We start from the raw sequence: 23,105 nt of genomic DNA on the forward strand, positions 1-23,105 counted from the left end.
TGGACTCCAGGAAAATCTTTACTGGTCCAAAAGGGTGGGGCAAGGCTGGAATTAGCCTGGACCAGAGGGACATCTCTGCTCATATTTGCCCTCTGTAATCAGACCTGACAGGAGAAGTCTTTGTTCCCAGCCTAGTGCAAACCCTGGGCGCTGAGTGGAGGCAGATGGGATCTGGTTCTGATGGGCTGTCCTGTCATGCACAGATCCCCTCCCTGGTGAAGGGTCTGGAAACTCCTGGCCCAGATGCTCCAGCCCCTGACAGGTGTTCCTGTAGCCCATTCCTTGCTGTGATCACAAGGATCAAGGCCCTAATGTGTCAGGAAAGACAAGATCACCTGGACACCCTGGGATGTGCAGCATCGGCACCTGGGGGATGCTGACTCAGGGAGGGGCAGGGGCCGCACAGCCCTGGTGTCAGCAGCAGCAGCAGCAGCAGCAGCAGCAGGGAGTGTCCCCTGTGCAGATTGGCTCGGCTGGAGCTGAGCAATGCCAGGGCTGCTATAAAAGCCCTGCCTGTGCCAGAGTGGACCAAGCAGTGCCCTGGCCACCTTCTCCTCCTCGGGAACAAGGGTAAGTGTGCCAGCGCTCCTGCTCGCGGCTCCCTGCTCCAGCCCTGGCCCCTGTGGCTCGGGCGCTGGCCTGGGCTGCTCTCCTGCCACGGCTGCCCTCTCTTGCAGAGCAGCCTCTCATCCCAGGCCAAGATGTCCTGCTACGACCTGTGCCCACCCCGGAGCAGCACGGAGCTGTGCCCGCCCAGAACCAGCGTGGCTGTGCCCCAGCCCATCGCTGAGAGCTGCAACGAGCTGTGCGCCCGCCAGTGCCCCGACTCGTCTGCCTTCATCCAGCCCCCGCCCGTGGTGGTCACCTTCCCCGGGCCCATCCTCAGCTCCTTCCCCCAGCAGGCCGTGGTGGGCTCCTCCGGAGCACCGGCCTTTGGCGGCTCCCTGGGGCTGGGCGGCCTCTACGGCGCCGGTGCCACCCAGGCCTCGGGCGGCCTCTGCACCTTTGGCAGAGCCTCCGCTGCTGCCGCCTGCAGCCCTTGCGCCTTGCCCCGCTACAGCAGGAGGCTCTGGGACACCTGCGGGTCCTGCTAGAGCCACCACCAGCAGCCCCAGAGCCCCGCCGCCGCCCCAGCCCAGCGTGGAGAAGCTGAGCTCGGCACAAGCTGCCCTGGCCTCCTGCAGCCCGTGACACCCGGCCTGCCCGGGGGCTGCCGCCGTCCCCATCCCTGCCTCTCCTGCCCTTCTTGCTACAATAAAGTTTTCCTGCATCCAACTCCTCCTGTCTCTTTTCCTTTTTTGTCCTTATTTCATGGATACCCTTGTGCATGGGGAATTCCGGAGCTGGAGGGGAAGTGTTGTTCCTGGGAAAACAGGAAATGGAAGGGGATAGTAACTGTAAAATTGAAGAGGCAATGTTTTATGGGAGGTTATAGTGGAGAAGGAAATGGCGTCAATGAGGAAGTGGATGCATATGGAGCATGCAAGTGGGAATGTGGCATGGAAAGTTAAGAAGAAGGACAGTGATAACAACAACTCCAATGACAATGACAACACCAATGACAATGACAATGACAATGACAATGACAATGACAATGACGATGACAATGACAATGACAATGACAATGACAATGACAATGACAATGACGATGATGATGTCAATGACAATGACGACATCAATGACAATGACAATGACAATGACAATGACAATGACATGGATAATGACAATGACAATGTCAAGGACATGGACAAGGACAAGGACTATGACAATGACAAGGACAAGGACAACGACAAAGGGCTTCAAATGCCCTGCCTGATGACCGACAGATTCCCTGTTCACCGGACACGAGACCAGGGGCCTTCAAAGTTCTGCAGCCATGCTGGCCCTGAGTAGGATTGTCCCTGGAGCTGGGAGCCATCCAGAGGCAAATGCTGTCAGAGCTCAAGCCCTTCTGTATCGAGCTTGGCTTCACTAAGGACCATGGACGGAAACCAGAGGAAAAATTCCCTGTCACTATGCCCCATATATTAAATTTTCTTGTCATCAATTCCTTGTCTCTGACTTTGTCATTGTCTTTTTCTTTTTGTCTTTCCCTTTCCCTTTCTCTTTCCCTTCCTCTTTAGTTAGATTTCTTTGTCTCCTTGTCCTTGTCCTTGTCCTTGTCCTTGTCCTTGTCCTCGTCCTTCTCCTTCTCCCTCTCCTTCTCCTTCTCTTTCTTCGTCTCCTTCTCCTTCTCTTTCTTCTTCTCCTTCTCCTCTTCTTACACCTCATTCCCCTCATCCTTCTTGTCCGTCTCGTGCTTCGCGTCCTTCTCCTTCTCTTTCCCCTCCATCTCCTGATTCTCCCAAAGTAGCCCCTTCTCAACATTCTCTATCTTCTGGTTAAGTATCGATATTGGTTTCATTTTCTTCTCCACCATCATGTCTCTGTCCCTCATCCCGCTTACCTTCCACATCCACTTCCATTTTCCATTGCATAAGGCCATTCAAGACACAACATGTCCCCTCCCACTCTTGCAATACCTCCATGATCTGGAATTTCCTCGTTTTGGGAAAAAAGGCAAAAAGAAAGGAATTGGATGCAGGAAAATTTTATTGTAGCAAGAAGGTCAGGAGAGGCAGGGATGGGGATGGCGGGCAGGCCCCGGGCAGGCCGGGTGTCACGGGCTGCAGGAGGCCAGGGCAGCTTGTGCCGAGCTCAGCTTCTCCACGCTGGGCTGGGGCGGCGGCGGGGCTCTGGGGCTGCTGGTGGTGGCTCTAGCAGGGCCCGCAGGTGTCCCAGAGCCTCCTGCTGTAGCGGGGCAAGGCGCAAGGGCTGCAGGCGGCAGCAGCGGAGGCTCTGCCAAAGGTGCAGAGGCCGCCCCAGGCCTGGGTGGCACCGGCGCCGTAGAGGCCGCCCAGCCCCAGGGAGCCGCCAAAGGCCGGTGCTCCGGAGGAGCCCACCACGGCCTGCTGGGGGAAGGAGCTGAGGATGGGCCCGGGGAAGGTGACCACCACGGGCGGGGGCTGGATGAAGGCAGACGAGTCGGGGCACTGGCGGGCGCACAGCTCGTTGCAGCTCTCAGCGATGGGCTGGGGCACAGCCACGCTGGTTCTGGGCGGGCACAGCTCCGTGCTGCTCCGGGGTGGGCACAGGTCGTAGCAGGACATCTTGGCCTGGGATGCGAGGCTGCTCTGCAAGAGAGGGCAGCCGTGGCAGGAGAGCAGCCCAGGCCAGCGCCCGAGCCACAGGGGCCGGGGCTGCAGCAGGGAGCCGCGAGCAGGAGCACCGGCACACTTACCCTTGTTCCTGCGGAGGAGAAGGTGGCCAGGGCACTGCTTGGTCCACTCTGGCCCAGGCAGGGCTTTTATAGCAGCCCTGGCATTGCTCAGCTCCAGCCGGGCCAGTCTGCACAGGGGACACTCCCTGCTGCTGCTGCTGCTGCTGACACCAGGGCTGTGCGGCCCCTGCCCCTCCCTGAGTCAGCATCCCCCAGGAGCCACCACAGCACATCCCAAGGTGTCCAAGTGATCTCGTCCTTCCTGCCCTGTCAGATAATTGATAGCAGTGATGGCAACCAGGAATGGACTCCAGGAAAATCTTTACTGGTCCAAAAGGGTGGGGCAAGGCTGGAATTAGCCTGGACCAGAGGGACATCTCTGCTCATATTTGCCCTCTGTAATCAGACCTGACAGGAGAAGTCTTTGTTCCCAGCCTAGTGCAAACCCTGTGTTCTGAGTGGAGACAGATGCGATCTGGTTCTGAGGAGCTGTCCTGTCATGCACAGATCCCCTCCCTGGTGAAGGGTCTGGAAACTCCTGGCCCAGATGCTCCAGCCCCTGACAGGTGTTCCTGTAGCCCATTCCTTGCTGTGATCACAAGGATCAAGGCCCTAATGTGTCAGGAAAGACAAGATCACCTGGACACCCTGGGATGTGCAGCATCGGCACGTGGGGGATGCTGACTCAGGGAGGGGCAGGGGCCGCACAGCCCTGGTGTCAGCAGCAGCAGCAGCAGCAGGGAGTGTCCCCTGTGTAGATTGGCCCGGCTGGAGCTGAGCAATGCCAGGGCTGCTATAAAAGCCCTGCCTGGGCCAGAGTGGACCAAGCAGTGCCCTGGCCACCTTCTCCTCCTCAGGAACAAGGGTAAGTGTGCCGGCGCTCCTGCTCGCGGCTCCCTGCTCCAGCCCCGGCCCCTGTGGCTCGGGCGCTGGCCTGGGCTGCTCTCCTGCCACGGCTGCCCTCTCTTGCAGAGCAGCCTCTCATCCCAGGCCAAGATGTCCTGCTACGACCTGTGCCCACCCCGGAGCAGCACGGAGCTGTGCCCGCCCAGAACCAGCGTGGCTGTGCCCCAGCCCATCGCTGAGAGCTGCAACGAGCTGTGCGCCCGCCAGTGCCCCGACTCGTCTGCCTTCATCCAGCCCCCGCCCGTGGTGGTCACCTTCCCCGGGCCCATCCTCAGCTCCTTCCCCCAGCAGGCCGTGGTGGGCTCCTCCGGAGCACCGGCCTTTGGCGGCTCCCTGGGGCTGGGCGGCCTCTACGGCGCCGGTGCCACCCAGGCCTGGGGCGGCCTCTGCACCTTTGGCAGAGCCTCCGCTGCTGCCGCCTGCAGCCCTTGCGCCTTGCCCCGCTACAGCAGGAGGCTCTGGGACACCTGCGGGCCCTGCTAGAGCCACCACCAGCAGCCCCAGAGCCCCGCCGCCGCCCCAGCCCAGCGTGGAGAAGCTGAGCTCGGCACAAGCTGCCCTGGCCTCCTGCAGCCCGTGACACCCGGCCTGCCCGGGGGCTGCCGCCGTCCCCATCCCTGCCTCTCCTGCCCTTCTTGCTACAATAAAGTTTTCCTGCATCCAACTCCTCCTGTCTCTTTTCCTTTTTTGTCCTTATTTCATGGATACCCTTGTGCATGGGGAATTCCGGAGTGGGAGGGGAAGTGTTGTTCCTGGGAAAACAGGAAATGGAAGGGGATAGTAACTGTAAAATTGAAGAGGCAATGTTTTATGGGAGGTTTTAGTGGAGAAGGAAATGGCGTCAATGAGGAAGTGGATGCATATGGAGCATGCAAGTGGGAATGTGGCATGGAATGTTAAGAAGAAGGACAGTGATAACAACAACTCCAATGACAATGACAACACCAACGAAAATGACAATGACAATGACAATGACAATGACAATGACAATGACAATGACGATGATGATGTCAATGACAATGACGACATCAATGACAATGACAATGACATGGATAATGACAATGACAATGTCAAGGACATGGACAAGGACTATGACAAGGACAAGGACAACGACAAAGGGCTTCAAATGCCCTGCCTGATGACCGACAGATTCCCTGTTCACCGGACACGAGAGCAGGGGCCTTCAAAGTTCTGCAGCCATGCTGGCCCTGAGTAGGATTGTCCCTGGAGCTGGGAGCCATCCAGAGGCAAATGCTGTCAGAGCTCAAGCCCTTCTGTATCGAGCTTGGCTTCACTAAGGACCATGGACGGAAACCAGAGGAAAAATTCCCTGTCACTATGCCCCATATATTAAATTTTCTTGTCATCAATTCCTTGTCTCTGACTTTGTCATTGTCTTTTTCTTTTTGTCTTTCCCTTTCCCTTTCTCTTTCCCTTCCTCTTTAGTTAGATTTCTTTGTCTCCTTGTCCTTGTCCTTGTCCTTGTCCTTGTCCTTGTCCTCGTCCTTCTCCTTCTCCCTCTCCTTCTCCTTCTCTTTCTTCGTCTCCTTCTCCTTCTCTTTCTTCTTCTCCTTCTCCTCTTCTTACACCTCATTCCCCTCATCCTTCTTGTCCGTCTCGTGCTTCGCGTCCTTCTCCTTCTCTTTCCCCTCCATCTCCTGATTCTCCCAAAGTAGCCCCTTCTCAACATTCTCTATCTTCTGGTTAAGTATCGATATTGGTTTCATTTTCTTCTCCACCATCATGTCTCTGTCCCTCATCCCGCTTACCTTCCACATCCACTTCCATTTTCCATTGCATAAGGCCATTCAAGACACAACATGTCCCCTCCCACTCTTGCAATACCTCCATGATCTGGAATTTCCTCGTTTTGGGAAAAAAGGCAAAAAGAAAGGAATTGGATGCAGGAAAATTTTATTGTAGCAAGAAGGTCAGGAGAGGCAGGGATGGGGATGGCGGGCAGGCCCCGGGCAGGCCGGGTGTCACGGGCTGCAGGAGGCCAGGGCAGCTTGTGCCGAGCTCAGCTTCTCCACGCTGGGCTGGGGCGGCGGCGGGGCTCTGGGGCTGCTGGTGGTGGCTCTAGCAGGGCCCGCAGGTGTCCCAGAGCCTCCTGCTGTAGCGGGGCAAGGCGCAAGGGCTGCAGGCGGCAGCAGCGGAGGCTCTGCCAAAGGTGCAGAGGCCGCCCCAGGCCTGGGTGGCACCGGCGCCGTAGAGGCCGCCCAGCCCCAGGGAGCCGCCAAAGGCCGGTGCTCCGGAGGAGCCCACCACGGCCTGCTGGGGGAAGGAGCTGAGGATGGGCCCGGGGAAGGTGACCACCACGGGCGGGGGCTGGATGAAGGCAGACGAGTCGGGGCACTGGCGGGCGCACAGCTCGTTGCAGCTCTCAGCGATGGGCTGGGGCACAGCCACGCTGGTTCTGGGCGGGCACAGCTCCGTGCTGCTCCGGGGTGGGCACAGGTCGTAGCAGGACATCTTGGCCTGGGATGCGAGGCTGCTCTGCAAGAGAGGGCAGCCGTGGCAGGAGAGCAGCCCAGGCCAGCGCCCGAGCCACAGGGGCCGGGGCTGGAGCAGGGAGCCGCGAGCAGGAGCGCCGGCACACTTACCCTTGTTCCCGAGGAGGAGAAGGTGGCCAGGGCACTGCTTTGTCCACTCTGGCCCGGGCAGGGCTTTTATAGCAGCCCTGGCATTGCTCAGCTCCAGCCGGGCCAATCTGCACAGGGGACACTCCCTGCTGCTGCTGCTGCTGCTGCTGACACCAGGGCTGTGCGGCCCCTGCTCCTCCCTGAGTCAGCATCCCCCAGGTGCCAGCCCAGCATATCTGAGGATGACCAAGCCATCCTATCATTCGGGCCACATCTGCTACTTGACAATTTGGTTTGCACCCTGGAATGGTCTACAGGATTCCCAGTCAAGGACTGGAGCATCTGGGGCGGGAGTGTCCAGATCCTTCACTATGAAGGGGATCTGTGCATCACAGGACAGCCGAGCAGAACCTGACCCCATCTGCCTGCACTCAGTGCCTTGGCTTTGCACGAGGCTGGGAACAAAGACTTCTCCTGGCAGGCCTGATCTTCACAGGGCAAAGAGGAGAGATGTCCCTCTGGTCATGGCTAATTCCAGCCTTGCCCCACCCCTCTGGACCATTAAAGATGTTTCTGGAGTCCATTCCTGGGTGCCATCCCTGCTATCAATTATCTGACATGGCAGGAAGGATGAGATCGCCTGGACACCTTGGGATGTGCTGGGCTGGCACCTGGGGGATGCTGACTCAGGGAGGGGCAGGGGCCGCACAGCCCTGGTGTCAGCAGCAGCAGCAGCAGCAGCAGCAGGGAGTGTCCCCTGTGCAGACTGGCCCGGCTGGAGCTGAGCAATGCCAGGGCTGCTATAAAAGCCCTGCCGGGGCCAGAGTGGACCAAGCAGTGCCCTGGCCACCTTCTCCTCCTCGGGAACAAGGGTAAGTGTGCCGGCGCTCCTGCTCGCAGCTCCCTGCTCCAGCCCCGGCCCCTGTGGCTCGGGCGCTGGCCTGGGCTGCTCTCCTGCCACGGCTGCCCTCTCTTGCAGAGCAGCCTCGCATCCCAGGCCAAGATGTCCTGCTACGACCTGTGCCCACCCCGGAGCAGCACGGAGCTGTGCCCGCCCAGAACCAGCGTGGCTGTGCCCCAGCCCATCGCTGAGAGCTGCAACGAGCTGTGCGCCCGCCAGTGCCCCGACTCGTCTGCCTTCATCCAGCCCCCGCCCGTGGTGGTCACCTTCCCCGGGCCCATCCTCAGCTCCTTCCCCCAGCAGGCCGTGGTGGGCTCCTCCGGAGCACCGGCCTTTGGCGGCTCCCTGGGGCTGGGCGGCCTCTACGGCGCCGGTGCCACCCAGGCCTGGGGCGGCCTCTGCACCTTTGGCAGAGCCTCCGCTGCTGCCGCCTGCAGCCCTTGCGCCTTGCCCCGCTACAGCAGGAGGCTCTGGGACACCTGCGGGCCCTGCTAGAGCCACCACCAGCAGCCCCAGAGCCCCGCCGCCGCCCCAGCCCAGCGTGGAGAAGCTGAGCTCGGCACAAGCTGCCCTGGCCTCCTGCAGCCCGTGACACCCGGCCTGCCCGGGGGCTGCCGCCGTCCCCATCCCTGCCTCTCCTGCCCTTCTTGCTACAATAAAACTTTCCTGCATCCAACTCCCTTCTGTTTGAGTTTTTTCCCATAACTGGGAAATTCCAGGGGATGAGGGTATGCCAATAGTGGGTGGGGACATGTTGCTACTGAGTGTGATGGCAAATAGAATACAAGCTTATCTTACAACCCAGGACATTGGGATAGCCAGGGACAATGGAAAATGGAAGGGTATGTGGAAGGTAAAAGGGATGAGGGACAGGGACAGAGGATGGTAATGTGGAGAAGAAAATGAAATCTTAATGGGTGCTTAACCAGGAGATAGAGAAATTTGAGAAGGGGCTGCTTTTGGAGAATGAGGAGATGGAGGAGAAAAAGCAGAATGAGCACAAGTAGAAGGACGAGAAGAACCAGAAAGATGTGAAGGACAATGGGAAGAGATGTCGGAAGAGAAGAAGGAGAAGAGGAGGGAGAAGAAGGATAAGCAGAGGAAAGATAATATGAAGAAAGACAAGATGAGGGATAGAAAAAGCAGAAGAAAGAGAAGATGAAAAACAAGGAGTAGAAGAAATAGAAAGAAGGAAGACTAAGACGTAGAAATTGAAGTAGAAGGTGCCAATGACAAGGAAATTTGATGTCCAGGGCAGATTGAGGAGGAAGTCTCCCTCTGATTTCTGTCCCTGGTCCGTTAGCAGAGCTGTGGTGGAACACAGGGGCTGGAGCTCCATTATCCTTTGTCCCTAGATAGCTCCCAGCGCAGTGGCCAATCCCACTCTTCACTAACACAGATGCAGGTCTGCAAGAGTTCCTGGTCTCATGGCCTGCAAGCAGTACAATCTGTCTCTCTACAGGCAGAGTGCTTGACGGTCTTTTCCAGTCCCCATCTCCTTTTGCTTCTCTTCTTCTCTGTTTCCCAACTTCACAAGTTCCTAGAGTTCTCCTTCGCATCATTTCACCTTCCCATTAATTTCATTTTCATGTCAAATTTGACCTCTAATGTCCCATCACAACTTCTGTTTAACCTTTCCTTCCCCTTGTATTTTCCATTGCCTGTGGCCATCCCACCATCACCATTTCCTCTCCAACCCATGGAAATCCCACATCCCCAGAGGTATTCATGACTCCAGGAAAAGAGGCAAAGAGACGGGAGGAGTTGGATGCAGGAAAACTTTATTGTAGCAAGAAGGGCAGGAGAGGCAGGGATGGGGACAGCGGCAGCCCCCGGGCAGGCCGGGTGTCACGGGCTGCAGGAGGCCAGGGCAGCTTGTGCTGAGCTCAGCTTCTCCACGCTGGGCTGGGGCGGCGGCGGGGCTCTGGGGCTGCTGGTGGTGGCTCTAGCAGGGCCCGCAGGTGTCCCAGAGCCTCCTGCTGTAGCGGGGCAAGGCGCAAGGGCTGCAGGCGGCAGCAGCGGAGGCTCTGCCAAAGGTGCAGAGGCCGCCCCAGGCCTGGGTGGCACCGGCGCCGTAGAGGCCGCCCAGCCCCAGGGAGCCGCCAAAGGCCGGTGCTCCGGAGGAGCCCACCACGGCCTGCTGGGGGAAGGAGCTGAGGATGGGCCCGGGGAAGGTGACCACCACGGGCGGGGGCTGGATGAAGGCAGACGAGTCGGGGCACTGGCGGGCGCACAGCTCGTTGCAGCTCTCAGCGATGGGCTGGGGCACAGCCACGCTGGTTCTGGGCGGGCACAGCTCCGTGCTGCTCCGGGGTGGGCACAGGTCGTAGCAGGACATCTTGGCCTGGGATGCGAGGCTGCTCTGCAAGAGAGGGCAGCCGTGGCAGGAGAGCAGCCCAGGCCAGCGCCCGAGCCACAGGGGCCGGGGCTGGAGCCAGGAGCCGCGAGCAGGAGCGCCGGCACACTTACCCTTGTTCCCGAGGAGGAGAAGGTGGCCAGGGCACTGCTTGGTCCACTCTGACCCAGGCAGGGCTTTTATATCAGCCCTGGCATTGCTCAGCTCCAGCCGGGCCAATCTGCACAGGGGACACTCCCTGCTGCTGCTGCTGCTGCTGCTGACACCAGGGCTGTGCGGCCCCTGCCCCTCCCTGAGTCAGCATCCCCCAGGTGCCAGCCCAGCATATCTGAGGATGACCAAGCCATCCTATCATTTCTGCCACATCTGCAACTTCATATTTTGGATGGCTCCAAGGAATGGACTCCAGGAACACCGGTCAAGGGCTGGAGCATCTGGGGCAGGAATGTCAGGAGCCTTAACCAGGGCGAAGATCTGTCCATTACAGGGCAGCCCATCAGAAGCAGACCACATCTGCCTGAACTCAGTGCTCAGGGTTTCCACGAGGTTGGGAACAAAGACTTCTCCTGTCAGGCCTGATCTTCACAGGGCAAAGAGGAGAGATGTCCTTTGGGTCCTGGCTAATTCCAGCCTTTCCCCACCCCTTTGGACCAGTAAAGGCGTTCCTGGAGTTCTTACCAGGGTGCCATTCCTTGCTATCAATTATCTGATGTGGCAGGAACGGCGAGATCTTTTGGACGTTGGGATGTGCTGTGGTGGCACCTGGGGGATGCTGACTCAGGGAGGGGCAGGGGCCGCACAGCCCTGGTGTCAGCAGCAGCAGCAGCAGCAGCAGGGAGTGTCCCCTGTGCAGATTGGCCCGGCTGGAGCTGAGCAATGCCAGGGCTGCTATAAAAGCCCTGCCCGGGCCAGAGTGGACCAAGCAGTGCCCTGGCCACCTTCTCCTCCTCGGGAACAAGGGTAAGTGTGCCGGCGCTCCTGCTCGCGGCTCCCTGCTCCAGCCCCGGCCCCTGTGGCTCGGGCGCTGGCCTGGGCTGCTCTCCTGCCACGGCTGCCGTCTCTTGCAGAGCAGCCTCGCATCCCACGCCAAGATGTCCTGCTACGACCTGTGCCCACCACGGAGCAGCACGGAGCTGTGCCCGCCCAGAACCAGCGTGGCTGTGCCCCAGCCCATCGCTGAGAGCTGCAACGAGCTGTGCGCCCGCCAGTGCCCCGACTCGTCTGCCTTCATCCAGCCCCCGCCCGTGGTGGTCACCTTCCCCGGGCCCATCCTCAGCTCCTTCCCCCAGCAGGCCGTGGTGGGCTCCTCCGGAGCACCGGCCTTTGGCGGCTCCCTGGGGCTGGGCGGCCTCTACGGCGCCGGTGCCACCCAGGCCTGGGGCGGCCTCTGCACCTTTGGCAGAGCCTCCGCTGCTGCCGCCTGCAGCCCTTGCGCCTTGCCCCGCTACAGCAGGAGGCTCTGGGACACCTGCGGGCCCTGCTAGAGCCACCACCAGCAGCCCCAGAGCCCCGCCGCCGCCCCAGCCCAGCGTGGAGAAGCTGAGCTCGGCACAAGCTGCCCTGGCCTCCTGCAGCCCGTGACACCCGGCCTGCCCGGGGGCTGCCGCCGTCCCCATCCCTGCCTCTCCTGCCCTTCTTGGTACAATAAAGCTTTCCTGCATCCAACTCCTGTGTCTTTGCCTTTTTTCCCAAAATGAGGAAATTCCAGAGCATGTAGGTATTGCAATAGTGGGAGGGGACATGTTGTGTGTTGAATGGTCTTAGGCAATGGAAAATGGAAGTGGATGTGGAAGGTAAGCGGCGTGAGGGACAGAGACATGATGGTGAAGAAGAAAATGAAACCAATATCGATACTTAACCAGAAGATAGAGAATGTTGAGAAGGGGCTACTTTGGGAGAATCAGAAGATGGAGGGGAAAGAGAAGGAGAAGGACGTGAAGCACGAGACGGACAAGAAGGATGAGGGGAACGAGGTGTAAGAAGATGAGAAGGAGAAGGGGAAGGAGAAAGAGAAGGAGAAGGACAAGGACAAGGACAAGGACAAGGACAAGGACAAGGAGACAAAGAAATCTAACTAAAGAGGAAGGGAAAGAGAAAGGGAAAGGGAAAGACAAAAAGAAAAAGACAATGACAAAGTCAAAGACAGAGACAAGGAATTGATGACAAGAAAATTTAATATATGGGCCATAGTGACAGGGAATTTTTCCTCTGGTTTCCGTCCGTGGTCCTTAGTGAAGCCAAGCTCGATACAGAAGGGCTTGAGCTCTGACAGCATTTGCCTCTGGATGGCTCCCAGCTCCAGGGACAATCCTACTCAGGGCCAGCATGGCTGCAGAACTTTGAAGGCCCCTGGTCTCGTGTCCGGTGAACAGGGAATCTGTCGGTCATCAGGCAGGGCATTTGAAGCCCTTTGTCGTTGTCCTTGTCCTTGTCATAGTCCTTGTCCTTGTCCATATCCTTGACATTGTCATTGTCATTATCCATGTCATTGTCATTGTCATTGTCATTGATGTCGTCATTGTCATTGACATCATCATCGTCATTGTCATTGTCATTGTTACTGTCATTGTCGCTGGTGTTGTCATTGTCATTGGAGTTGGTGTTGTCACTGCCCTTCTTCTTAACATTCCATGCCACATTCCAACTTCCATGCTCCATATGCATCCACTTCCTCATTGACGCCATTTCCTTCTCCACTATAACCTCCCATAAAACATTGCCGCTTCAATTTTACAGTTGCTATCCCCTTCCATTTCCTGTTTCCCCAGGAACAACACTTCCCCTCCCACTCCCAGAATTCCCCATGCACAAGGGTATCCATGAAATAAGGACAAAAAAGGAAAAGAGACAGGAGGAGTTGGATGCAGGAAAGCTTTATTGTATCAAGAAGGGCAGGAGAGGCAGGGATGGGGACGGCGGCAGCCCCCGGGCAGGCCGGGTGTCACGGGCTGCAGGAGGCCAGGGCAGCTTGTGCCGAGCTCAGCTTCTCCACGCTGGGCTGGGGCGGCGGCGGGGCTCTGGGGCTGCTGGTGGTGGCTCTAGCAGGGCCCGCAGGTGTCCCAGAGCCTCCTGCTGTAGCGGGGCAAGGCGCAAGGGCTGCAGGCGGCAGCAGCGGAGGCTCTGCCAAAGGTGCAGAGGCCGCCCCAGGCCTGGGTGGCACCGGCGCCGTAGAGGCCGCCCAGCCCCAGGGAGCCGCCAAAGGCCGGTGCTCCGGAGGAGCCCACCACGGCCTGCTGGGGGAAGGAGCTGAGGATGGGCCCGGGGAAGGTGACCACCACGGGCGGGGGCTGGATGAAGGCAGACGAGTCGGGGCACTGGCGGGCGCACAGCTCGTTGCAGCTCTCAGCGATGGGCTGGGGCACAGCCACGCTGGTTCTGGGCGGGCACAGCTCCGTGCTGCTCCGTGGTGGGCACAGGTCGTAGCAGGACATCTTGGCCTGGGATGCGAGGCTGCTCTGCAAGAGAGGGCAGCTGTGGCAGGAGAGCAGCCCAGGCCAGCGCCCGAGCCACAGGGGCCGGGGCTGCAGCAGGGAGCCGCGAGCAGGAGCACCGGCACACTTACCCTTGTTCCCGAGGAGGAGAAGGTGGCCAGGGCAGTGCTTGGTCCAGTCTGACCCAGGCAGGGCTTTTATAGCAGCCCTGGCATTGCTCAGCTCCAGCCGGGCCAATCTGCACAGGGGACACTCCCTGCTGCTGCTGCTGCTGCTGCTGACACCAGGGCTGTGCGGCCCCTGCCCCTCCCTGAGTCAGCATCCCCCAGGTGCCAGCCCAGCACATCCCAAGGTGTCCAAGCAATCTCATTCTTCCTGACCCGTCAGATAATTGATAGCAGGGATGGAACCCAGGAATGGACTCCAGGAACTTCTTTAATAGTCCATAGGGATGGGGCAAGGCTGGAATTAGCCAGGACCAGAGGAACATCTCTCCTCTTTACCCTGTGAAGATCAGGCCTGACAAGAGAAATCTTTGTATCCTGCAGCATGCATACCCTGGGCACTGAGGGGAGGCAGATGGGGTAAGGTTCTGATGGGCTGTCCTGTGTTGCACAGATCCCCTCCATGGTGAAAGCTCCGGACACTCCTGGCCCAGATACTCCAGTCCTTGACTGGGGTTCCTGCAGACCATTCCTGGGTGAAATCCAAGTTATCAGGTAGCAGATGTGCCAGGAAAGACAAGATGGCTTGGTCATCCTCAGATATGCTGGGCTGGCACCTGGGGGATGCTGACTCAGGGAGGGGCAGGGGCCGCACAGCCCTGGTGTCAGCAGCAGCAGCAGCAGCAGCAGGGAGTGTCCCCTGTGCAGATTGGCCCGGCTGGAGCTGAGCAATGCCAGGGCTGCTATAAAAGCCCTGCCCGGGCCAGAGTGGACCAAGCAGTGCCCTGGCCACCTTCTCCTCCTCGGGAACAAGGGTAAGTGTGCCGGCGCTCCTGCTCGCGGCTCCCTGCTGCAGCCCCGGCCCCTGTGGCTCGGGCGCTGGCCTGGGCTGCTCTCCTGCCACGGCTGCCCTCTCTTGCAGAGCAGCCTCGCATCCCAGGCCAAGATGTCCTGCTACGACCTGTGCCCACCCCGGAGCAGCACGGAGCTGTGCCCGCCCAGAACCAGCGTGGCTGTGCCCCAGCCCATCGCTGAGAGCTGCAACGAGCTGTGCGCCCGCCAGTGCCCCGACTCGTCTGCCTTCATCCAGCCCCCGCCCGTGGTGGTCACCTTCCCCGGGCCCATCCTCAGCTCCTTCCCCCAGCAGGCCGTGGTGGGCTCCTCCGGAGCACCGGCCTTTGGCGGCTCCCTGGGGCTGGGCGGCCTCTACGGCGCCGGTGCCACCCAGGCCTGGGGCGGCCTCTGCACCTTTGGCAGAGCCTCCGCTGCTGCCGCCTGCAGCCCTTGCGCCTTGCCCCGCTACAGCAGGAGGCTCTGGGACACCTGCGGGCCCTGCTAGAGCCACCACCAGCAGCCCCAGAGCCCCGCCGCCGCCCCAGCCCAGCGTGGAGAAGCTGAGCTCGGCACAAGCTGCCCTGGCCTCCTGCAGCCCGTGACACCCGGCCTGCCCGGGGGCTGCCCGCCATCCCCGTCCCTGTGTCTCCTGCCCTTCTTGCTACAATAAAGCTTTCCTGCATCCAACTCCTCCTGTCTCTTTTCCTTTTTTGTCCTTATTTCATGGATACCCTTGTGCATGGGGAATTCCAGGAGTGGGAGGGGAAGTGTTGTTCCTGGGGAAACAGGAAATGGAAGGGGATAGCAACTGTAAAATTGAAGAGGCAATGTTTTATGGGAGGTTATAGTGGAGAAGGAAATGGCGTCAATGAGGAAGTGGATGCATATGGAGCATGGAAGTGGGAATGTGGCATGGAACGTTAAGAAGAAGGGCAGTGACAACAACAACTCCAATGACAATGACAACACCAACGACAATGACAGTAACAATGACAATGACAATGACGATGATGATGTCAACGACAATGACAATGACAATGACATGGATAATGTCAATGACAATGTCAAGGACATGGACAAGGACAAGGACTATGACAAGGACAAGGACAACGACAAAGGGCTTCAAATGCCCTGCCTGATGGCCGACAGATTCCCTGTTCACCGGACACGAGACCAGGGGCCTTCAAAGTTCTGCAGCCATGCTGGCCCTGAGTAGGATTGTCCCTGGAGCTGGGAGCCATCCAGAGGCAAATGCTGTCAGAGCTCAAGCCCTTCTGTATCGAGCTTGGCTTCACTAAGGACCATGGACGGAAACCAGAGGAAAAATTCCCTGTCACTATGCCCCATATATTAAATTTTCTTGTCATCAATTCCTTGTCTCTGTCATTGACTTTGTCTTTTTCTTTTTGTCTTTCCCTTTCCCTTTCTCTTTCCCTTCCTCTTTAGTTAGATTTCTTTGTCTCCTTGTCCGTGTCCTTGTCCTTGTCCTTGTCCTTGTCCTTGTCCTTGTCCTTGTCCTTGTCCTTCTCCTTCTCCTTCCCCTTCTCCTTCTCCTTCTCCTTCTTCTCCTTCTCCTTCTCCTTCTCCTTCTCCTTCTCCTTCTCCTTCTCCTTCTCCTTCTCCTTCTCCTTCTCCTTCTCCTTCTCCTCTTCTTACACCTCGTTCCCCTCATCCTTCTTTTCCCTCTCGTGCTTCACGTCCTTCTCCTTCTCTTTCCCCTCCATCTTCTGATTCTCCCAAAGTAGCCCCTTCTCAACATTCTCTATCTTCTGGTTAAGTATTGATATTGGTTTCATTTTCTTCTACACATTGCCATCATGTCTCTGTCCCTCATCCCGCTTACCTTCCACATCCACTTCCATTTTCCATTGCCTAAGACCATTCAACACACAACATGTCCCCTCCCACTCTTGCAATACCTACATGTTCTGGAATTTCCTCGTTTTGGGAAAAAAGGCAAAGATACAGAAGTTGGATGCAGGAAAGCTTTATTGTAGCAAGAAGGGCAGGAGAGGAAGGGATGGGGACGGCGGCAGCCCCCGGGCAGGCCGGGTGTCACGGGCTGCAGGAGGCCAGGGCAGCTTGTGCCGAGCTCAGCTTCTCCACGCTGGGCTGGGGCGGCGGCGGGGCTCTGGGGCTGCTGCTGGTGGCTCTAGCAGGGCCCGCAGGTGTCCCAGAGCCTCCTGCTGTAGCGGGGCAAGGCGCAAGGGCTGCAGGCGGCAGCAGCGGAGGCTCTGCCAAAGGTGCAGAGGCCGCCCCAGGCCTGGGTGGCACCGGCGCCGTAGAGGCCGCCCAGCCCCAGGGAGCCGCCAAAGGCCGGTGCTCCGGAGGAGCCCACCACGGCCTGCTGGGGGAAGGAGCTGAGGATGGGCCCGGGGAAGGTGACCACCACGGGCGGGGGCTGGATGAAGGCAGACGAGTCGGGGCACTGGCGGGCGCACAGCTCGTTGCAGCTCTCAGCGATGGGCTGGGGCACAGCCACGCTGGTTCTGGGCGGGCACAGCTCCGTGCTGCTCCGGGGTGGGCACAGGTCGTAGCAGGACATCTTGGCCTGGGATGCGAGGCTGCTCTGCAAGAGAGGGCAGCCGTGGCAGGAGAGCAGCCCAGGCCAGTGCCCGAGCCACAGGGGCCGGGGCTGGAGCCGGGAGCCGCGAGCAGGAGCGCCAGCACACTTACCCTTGTTCCCGAGGAGGAGAAGGTGGCCAGGGCACTGCTTGGTCCACTCTGGCCCGGGCAGGGCTTTTATAGCAGCCCTGGCATTGCTCAGCTCCAGCTGGGCCAATCTGCACAGGGGACACTCCCTGCTGCTGCTGCTGCTGCTGCTGACACCAGGGCTGTGCGGCCCCTGCCCCTCCCTGAGTCAGCATCCCCCAGGTGCCAGCCCAGCATATCTGAGGATGACCAAGCCATCCTATCATTCCTGCCACATCTGCTACTTCATAATTTGGATGGCTCCAAGGAATGGGCTCCAGGAACACCAGTCAAGGGCTGGAGCATCTGGGGCAGGAGTGTCAGGAGCCTTAACCAGGGAGGAGATCTGTCCATCACAGGGCAGCCCATCAGAACCTGACCCCATCTGCCTGAACTCAGTGCTCAGGGTTTCCACGAGGCTGGGAACTAAGACTTCTCCTGTCAGGCCTGATCTTCACAGAGCAAAGAGGAGAGATGTCCTTTGGGTCCTGGCTAATTCCAGCCTTGCCCCACCCTTTTGGACCAGTAAAGGTGTTCCTGGAGTCCTTTGCGGGGTGCTATCCCCGCTATCAATTATGTGACATGGCAGGAAGGATGAGATTGCTTGGACACCTTGGGATGTGCTGTGGTGGCACCTGGGGGATGCTGACTCAGGGAGGGGCAGGGGCCGCACAGCCCTGGTGTCAGCAGCAGCAGCAGCAGCAGCAGCAGGGAGTGTCCCCTGTGCAGATTGGCCCGGCTGGAGCTGAGCAATGCCAGGGCTGCTATAAAAGCCCTGCCTGGGCCAGCCTGGACCAAGCAGTGCCCTGGCCACCTTCTCCTCCTCGGGAACAAGGGTAAGTGTGCCGGTGCTCCTGCTCGCGGCTCCCTGCTCCAGCCCCGGCCCCAGTGGCTCGGGCGCTGGCCTGGGCTGCTCTCCTGCCACGGCTGCCCTCTCTTGCAGAGCAGCCTCGCATCCCAGGCCAAGATGTCCTGCTACGACCTGTGCCCACCCCGGAGCAGCACGGAGCTGTGCCCGCCCAGAACCAGCGTGGCTGTGCCCCAGCCCATCGCTGAGAGCTGCAACGAGCTGTGCGCCCGCCAGTGCCCCGACTCGTCTGCCTTCATCCAGCCCCCGCCCGTGGTGGTCACCTTCCCCGGGCCCATCCTCAGCTCCTTCCCCCAGCAGGCCGTGGTGGGCTCCTCCGGAGCACCGGCCTTTGGCGGCTCCCTGGGGCTGGGCGGCCTCTACGGCGCCGGTGCCACCCAGGCCTGGGGCGGCCTCTGCACCTTTGGCAGAGCCTCCGCTGCTGCCGCCTGCAGCCCTTGCGCCTTGCCCCGCTACAGCAGGAGGCTCTGGGACACCTGCGGGCCCTGCTAGAGCCACCACCAGCAGCCCCAGAGCCCCGCCGCCGCCCCAGCCCAGCGTGGAGAAGCTGAGCTCGGCACAAGCTGCCCTGGCCTCCTGCAGCCCGTGACACCCGGCCTGCCCGGGGGCTGCCGCCGTCCCCATCCCTGCCTCTCCTGCCCTTCTTGCTACAATAAAGCTTTCCTGCATCCAACTCCTGTCTCTCAGTGTATTTTTCTGTCATTCTCTTCATTCTACAACTGAACGGCACATTCTGGTCCCTCCATTTTTCGCCAGGGCATATCATGTGATTTTTAGCCCTTTGAATGATCAGGTTTTTTCTGCTTTTTTTGTATCACTTCATGTTCTAACCTTTGTTTTATTCAGGATTAGTTCCATTTCTTTTTCCTAGTTTAACTCTTTCTGTCGGACAGGCTGGGGAGTGTTTGCTGTGAAAAAGAAATTGGGTGGTCTCTTTCCCATGGTTTAACATGTTCTTCTTATATTCCCATAACTCTCAGGTATTTTATGCTTTCCGTGTATTGACTCCACAGCATGTAAAGGGCACAGGACCTCTGGCCTAGTGAAGTGACTGCACACTCACGGTCACAGCAGGAGCAGATGTTCCCAGGCTTTGAGGGCATCAAATCCCAATGTGCCCTTCATTTGTCCCTCCTTGGAGTCCCCATCTCGAGCTGTTATTCTGTTTTTGCAGCATGATTAAATTATTTTAAGCATCCAGGGGTCTGAGACTTCTTTTGGAAAACCTGGTTTTGAGGCAGTGAGAAATCCTTGTGTGAGTGGGACTGTAAGAAGTGTGGGGGTTCAAGCTGAGGTCACTGGAACCACTGGTCACTGGAGCCAGTGGTGGCTCAGATGGTTCAACTGTATGAGATCTTCAGTTCTCTGGGCCAGTTGCCAGGGTGGGGATCGGTCCTGGGCTGGACTCGATGATGTTGGAGGTGTTTTCCTAGCTCCTGGGATGCTGAGATGGCTCCTGGAAGGTGGGACAGGGAAGGTTCCTGGCCATTGCACCACCTCCTTTCCCCGCAGTCAGCAGGCACACAGCTCTGCCCCGTCCCATGATGGTCACTCTGTTCCTGCTGCTCCCAGCAGTTCAACCTCCTCGTTCTTCCAGTCTGAAACTCTGATTGCCTCTGGCTCAGTGCCACTCAGCTTTCTGTTATCAGGGCTCCCGAAAGATGTGCCAATGCCAGGAATGCAAATGAATAATTAGAGGTTTTTCAGGACGGATCCTTGTGCGTAACTCCTGCCTAGACACTGAGAGAAAGGTCAGCCCTTTGTTGGGTTTTGCAATGAGACATGAGCTCACTCTGAGCAGGCATCCAGCCCAGATTAAAGCTGTGTAATCATTGTTCCCTAGGTGTTAATGGCTCTCTTCAGGGGCGTTATCTTGGGTTTAACACTTGTCTGACACAACACCTAATTAGGCTGGTACCTGCCTGGCACTGCCTGGCTGAGAGGATCGGGTGAAATTTGGCAGTGGCAGCTCAGGTGTTCGGCCGGGCTCATGATTTACACCCAAGCACCTCTTGGAGGCTGCGGGTGGAAGCAAAGATCAGAAGAGAAAAGGAGGGAAAAGCATCCGCGTTTTGTAAAGTTGTTCCAGGGGCTGCCCCGGATGAGGGGAAAGGGGACAGGAAGGATGAAGCAAGGAGAGAGATGAGAACCTGCCTGGGGAGATCTTTTGGAGATGCAGCAGGGAATATTCAGGTTGGACATAGGAATTTCCTCCTGGAAACGGCAGTCAGACCTTGGAAGGAGCTCAGGAAGGTTTGGAATTCCCATTGAGATGTCCAAGGAATTCCTGGATGTTGGGGTTGGTGACCAGGTGGGAATCTGGCATGGCTTGGATGATCTCAAAGGTCTTTTCCAACCTAAACAATTCTGTGCAGTTTTCTTGGTCAAAATATTCTCAAATAAGTGTTTGTTTACCCATCAAAATTAAGTCTTGTTTTGTGAAAATAAAAGCAGCATTCACAAGTACCATGGACTAATTTTCATTTCAATTTGTTGCTTACGGCCATCTGACAGATCCAGTCCAACACAAGGGAGAATGTTGAAATCACCTGTGATAAATAAGATCTGCTGTTCCTTGACACTGATTAAGATATTTTCTTTGAAAGAGTCCCAGCGAAGGAAGAGGTAAATCCTCTCTAATGCATCAGTTCATGTTCTTTTTACTTTACCTGCTGACAGGTTCAGCCAAACCCTCCCCAAGGCAATTTATGATGGCAGTGATTAACGAAAAAAGAGAAGTAGTGTCTCACCTTTGCTCATCAGATACCTATCTCAGAAATTGTTTCCCTTTGTTCACCTTCCTCCTATCATTCCTTTTCAGAACGTGCTTTGGCAGAACTTCAGGTGGTATTTTTTGGTTTTGTCTTTGAAGGCAGTTGGCTGATTTCTAATACATCGCCTGGAAGACGTGAAATTAAAAGGAATTGCAGCACTAAATTAACACCTTGAGAAAAGAGCCATGGAATCTCCTGGGTTGGAAGGGCCACACAGGGATTGATTCTGACTCCTGGTCCTCCACAGGCACCCCAGGAATCCCACCCTCTGCCTGAGAGCATTGTCCTTGAGCTCTGGCAGCCTTGGGGACAGGATAGTTCCCTGTTCCAGTGCCAGACTGGATGAAAATAATTAGAATAACTACTGGAAGTCTGACAACTGGAATAATTAGTGTAAGGCAGAGAGGACTCTCAGCTGCAGGTCTGACCAAAAGCATCTCAGCCTGGTTCTGGTGGGGAGGAATCCCACTCTGGGGCTTAACAGGAAACACAAAGGCAGGTGTTGTATGCAGGATTTTTTTATTGCAAGGGCAGGGAAGTCCCCGCTGGGCGAGGACACAGGAGGCAAAGACAATCAGGTTGTTCCTCACTAGAGCTGCTCCCTCAGCCTCGAGGCAGGAGGCAGGAATTTCAGGGAGAAGCCAGAGGATGGTGGAGCAGCACATTTGGCCATTGGAAGGGGCGGGGAAGAGGAGAATGAACAAAGGAAGGAGGAAACAAAAAGGAGAATTTCTAGAGGGGTTCTGACTCCATGGTCTGAAGTTCTGATGCTCTTCCCCTTCCTCAGGAGCTCAGGTGAGGATCCACCGGTGTCGTTTGCCGAGCTGAGGGATTTTTCCCTCGGGTTTAGCAGGAGCCACAGCTGCCGCGGCGGTAGCGGCCGTAGCGGGAGGACCAGGGGCTGCAGGAGCCGAAGGATCTCCCAAAGCCATACAGGCCCCGGTACCCACCACAGGAACCATAGCCCAGGGAGGAGCCCCCGTAGCCCCACAGGCCCCCGTAGCCCAGGGATCCGTAGCCCCCATATCCATAGAGACCCCCGTAGCCCAGGGACCCATAGCCCCCATAGCCCAGGGAGGCTCCGGAGGCCGGCAGGACGGGAGCTCCAGCAGATCCCACCACGGAATCCTGCGGGAAGGAGCTGAGGATGGGCCCGGGGAAGGTGACCACCACGGCGGGAGGCTGGATCACGGTGGTGGAGTCGGGGCACTGGCGGACGCACGGCTCGTTCCCGCTGCCGGCCACGGGCTGGGGCTGGAAGACGCCGCAGGCAGAGGAGGGGTACAGGTCGTAGCAGGCCATCTTGCAGGGATTGGAGGTTGATCTGCAAATGGTTGGAGCAAGTACAAGATGTTATTTGCCAACAGAAAAGGGCTCTGGAGCTGGCTGCTTTTCCCCAGAAAGGAGAGCTTTGAAGCACTGGAATTTCCTCACATCTCTTAGAGATGAAAATTGAATAAGAACAGCCAAAATTATTTGCTGGGGAACTTTGGTGAGTCAGGGGATCAACAAGGAGAGGGACTCTACTCCAGGAGTGGAGTGTGTTGTTCTTCAGGAATTATGACTCTGGCTCTTCATTCCCACTGATCTCCTTTGTGCTGATCCTTGTCAAAACCGGGATTATAATTCATTGTCTGTTCAGATTCCCTCGTAGCTTCTTAGATGAGACCATTACAAGGGAATTGCAAGGATAATTGTCCCATATTTCCAAACATTGAATCAGGGCTTTGAGATCCCTACAATGAGCTTAACACCCCCATTTTGATCTTGGGCTACGAACTCTTTTGAAAAATTCTCACACCAAATCACTTGCTCTCATTAACTTGGAAAACCCAGCACTTCACATTTCAGCTCCTTAAGTTCCCTCCAGGATCCTTTTAATCTTAAAAAACCTAATACAGAGCATTTTAAACGGTTCTCAGTTCTTCTCTGTGTCCTACTCCAAGCCAGTGCCTGGTCTCTTGGGGTGTTCATGCCCATTTATCTTGAATTAAAAGCATTTCAGTTGATTTGTAATAGAGCAAACTGGATCTAATGGCAGATCTGCCTCTAAACTCAACATTTCCCTGTGAACCAGGAAGATTTAAGCTTTCCAAATAATTTCCAGTCACCCATTTAACCAAACGGAGGATAGGAATAAACACGGAACCTTTCACATTATGGATACAGCTGGTGAAGGCAACCCAATATCCAGCAGAATTTTCTGATAAGAGACTTTCGGTTTGGTTTGAAATGGAGTGCCAACCTCGAAAGCAGAGAGCCACCTTCCATAAGGTTTCTGCAAGGTTTATCTCTTCACCTCAAATTTTGCCTACAAGTTCCCAATGGAAGAGAGCAGC

The 23,105-nt window shown here is 57.4% G+C and overlaps 12 protein-coding genes across 12 annotated transcripts; 6 read left to right on the top strand and 6 right to left on the bottom strand.

Moving 5' to 3' along the window:
- The first annotated feature begins 698 nt into the window (after positions 1–698).
- Positions 699–1,566, top strand: LOC144247752 (feather keratin 4-like). The gene has a single exon (XM_077789329.2). It carries the CDS (start codon positions 702–704, stop codon positions 1,092–1,094), a length of 393 nt encoding a protein of 130 aa, XP_077645455.2. The 5' UTR covers positions 699–701; the 3' UTR covers positions 1,095–1,566.
- Positions 1,567–2,215: 649 nt separating this feature from the next.
- Positions 2,216–3,204, bottom strand: LOC144247775 (feather keratin 4-like). Its single transcript, XM_077789356.2, has one exon. It carries the CDS (start codon positions 3,147–3,149, stop codon positions 2,757–2,759), a length of 393 nt encoding a protein of 130 aa, XP_077645482.2. The 5' UTR covers positions 3,150–3,204; the 3' UTR covers positions 2,216–2,756.
- A 1,048-nt stretch (positions 3,205–4,252) lies between these two features.
- On the top strand, positions 4,253–4,829 carry LOC144247754 (feather keratin 4-like). The gene has a single exon (XM_077789331.2). It carries the CDS (start codon positions 4,256–4,258, stop codon positions 4,646–4,648), a length of 393 nt encoding a protein of 130 aa, XP_077645457.2. The 5' UTR covers positions 4,253–4,255; the 3' UTR covers positions 4,649–4,829.
- An 875-nt stretch (positions 4,830–5,704) lies between these two features.
- Positions 5,705–6,944, bottom strand: LOC144247755 (feather keratin 4-like). The gene has a single exon (XM_085560840.1). The coding sequence runs from the start codon at positions 6,635–6,637 to the stop codon at positions 6,245–6,247; it is 393 nt and encodes a 130-aa protein (XP_085416966.1). The 5' UTR covers positions 6,638–6,944; the 3' UTR covers positions 5,705–6,244.
- Positions 6,945–6,954: 10 nt separating this feature from the next.
- LOC110476917 (feather keratin 4-like) lies at positions 6,955–8,607 on the top strand. The gene has a single exon (XM_085560841.1). It carries the CDS (start codon positions 7,751–7,753, stop codon positions 8,141–8,143), a length of 393 nt encoding a protein of 130 aa, XP_085416967.1. The 5' UTR covers positions 6,955–7,750; the 3' UTR covers positions 8,144–8,607.
- A 778-nt stretch (positions 8,608–9,385) lies between these two features.
- Positions 9,386–10,139, bottom strand: LOC144247777 (feather keratin 4-like). The gene has a single exon (XM_085560844.1). It carries the CDS (start codon positions 9,984–9,986, stop codon positions 9,594–9,596), a length of 393 nt encoding a protein of 130 aa, XP_085416970.1. The 5' UTR covers positions 9,987–10,139; the 3' UTR covers positions 9,386–9,593.
- A 956-nt stretch (positions 10,140–11,095) lies between these two features.
- LOC144247780 (feather keratin 4-like) lies at positions 11,096–11,763 on the top strand. The gene has a single exon (XM_085560845.1). The coding sequence runs from the start codon at positions 11,096–11,098 to the stop codon at positions 11,486–11,488; it is 393 nt and encodes a 130-aa protein (XP_085416971.1). The 3' UTR covers positions 11,489–11,763.
- Positions 11,764–12,712: 949 nt separating this feature from the next.
- On the bottom strand, positions 12,713–13,435 carry LOC144247781 (feather keratin 4-like). Its single transcript, XM_077789364.2, has one exon. The coding sequence runs from the start codon at positions 13,433–13,435 to the stop codon at positions 13,043–13,045; it is 393 nt and encodes a 130-aa protein (XP_077645490.2). The 3' UTR covers positions 12,713–13,042.
- A 758-nt stretch (positions 13,436–14,193) lies between these two features.
- Positions 14,194–15,037, top strand: LOC146765433 (feather keratin 4-like). The gene has a single exon (XM_085560843.1). The coding sequence runs from the start codon at positions 14,546–14,548 to the stop codon at positions 14,936–14,938; it is 393 nt and encodes a 130-aa protein (XP_085416969.1). The 5' UTR covers positions 14,194–14,545; the 3' UTR covers positions 14,939–15,037.
- Positions 15,038–16,584: 1,547 nt separating this feature from the next.
- LOC144247776 (feather keratin 4-like) lies at positions 16,585–17,033 on the bottom strand. The gene has a single exon (XM_077789357.2). It carries the CDS (start codon positions 16,976–16,978, stop codon positions 16,586–16,588), a length of 393 nt encoding a protein of 130 aa, XP_077645483.2. The 5' UTR covers positions 16,979–17,033; the 3' UTR covers position 16,585.
- Positions 17,034–17,178: 145 nt separating this feature from the next.
- Positions 17,179–18,665, top strand: LOC110476916 (feather keratin 4-like). Its single transcript, XM_085560839.1, has one exon. The coding sequence runs from the start codon at positions 18,092–18,094 to the stop codon at positions 18,482–18,484; it is 393 nt and encodes a 130-aa protein (XP_085416965.1). The 5' UTR covers positions 17,179–18,091; the 3' UTR covers positions 18,485–18,665.
- A 640-nt stretch (positions 18,666–19,305) lies between these two features.
- Positions 19,306–22,320, bottom strand: LOC110476915 (scale keratin). The gene has a single exon (XM_085560833.1). The coding sequence runs from the start codon at positions 22,066–22,068 to the stop codon at positions 21,613–21,615; it is 456 nt and encodes a 151-aa protein (XP_085416959.1). The 5' UTR covers positions 22,069–22,320; the 3' UTR covers positions 19,306–21,612.
- Positions 22,321–23,105: the final 785 nt, after the last annotated feature.

Source organism: Lonchura striata, chromosome 25, assembly GCF_050655825.1.
Source record: "Lonchura striata isolate lonStrDom1 chromosome 25, ASM5065582v1, whole genome shotgun sequence".
Taxonomy (NCBI): domain Eukaryota; kingdom Metazoa; phylum Chordata; class Aves; order Passeriformes; family Estrildidae; genus Lonchura; species Lonchura striata.

What these genes read in the sequence shown, in the direction of transcription:
- LOC144247777 (XM_085560844.1), bottom strand. Translation starts at nt 9,986, where the DNA reads ATGTCCTGCTACGACCTGTGCCCACCCCGGAGCAGCACGGAGCTGTGC.
- LOC144247780 (XM_085560845.1), top strand. Translation starts at nt 11,096, where the DNA reads ATGTCCTGCTACGACCTGTGCCCACCACGGAGCAGCACGGAGCTGTGC.
- LOC110476915 (XM_085560833.1), bottom strand. Translation starts at nt 22,068, where the DNA reads ATGGCCTGCTACGACCTGTACCCCTCCTCTGCCTGCGGCGTCTTCCAG.
- LOC144247776 (XM_077789357.2), bottom strand. Translation starts at nt 16,978, where the DNA reads ATGTCCTGCTACGACCTGTGCCCACCCCGGAGCAGCACGGAGCTGTGC.
- LOC110476917 (XM_085560841.1), top strand. Translation starts at nt 7,751, where the DNA reads ATGTCCTGCTACGACCTGTGCCCACCCCGGAGCAGCACGGAGCTGTGC.
- LOC110476916 (XM_085560839.1), top strand. Translation starts at nt 18,092, where the DNA reads ATGTCCTGCTACGACCTGTGCCCACCCCGGAGCAGCACGGAGCTGTGC.
- LOC144247754 (XM_077789331.2), top strand. Translation starts at nt 4,256, where the DNA reads ATGTCCTGCTACGACCTGTGCCCACCCCGGAGCAGCACGGAGCTGTGC.
- LOC146765433 (XM_085560843.1), top strand. Translation starts at nt 14,546, where the DNA reads ATGTCCTGCTACGACCTGTGCCCACCCCGGAGCAGCACGGAGCTGTGC.
- LOC144247755 (XM_085560840.1), bottom strand. Translation starts at nt 6,637, where the DNA reads ATGTCCTGCTACGACCTGTGCCCACCCCGGAGCAGCACGGAGCTGTGC.
- LOC144247775 (XM_077789356.2), bottom strand. Translation starts at nt 3,149, where the DNA reads ATGTCCTGCTACGACCTGTGCCCACCCCGGAGCAGCACGGAGCTGTGC.
- LOC144247781 (XM_077789364.2), bottom strand. Translation starts at nt 13,435, where the DNA reads ATGTCCTGCTACGACCTGTGCCCACCACGGAGCAGCACGGAGCTGTGC.
- LOC144247752 (XM_077789329.2), top strand. Translation starts at nt 702, where the DNA reads ATGTCCTGCTACGACCTGTGCCCACCCCGGAGCAGCACGGAGCTGTGC.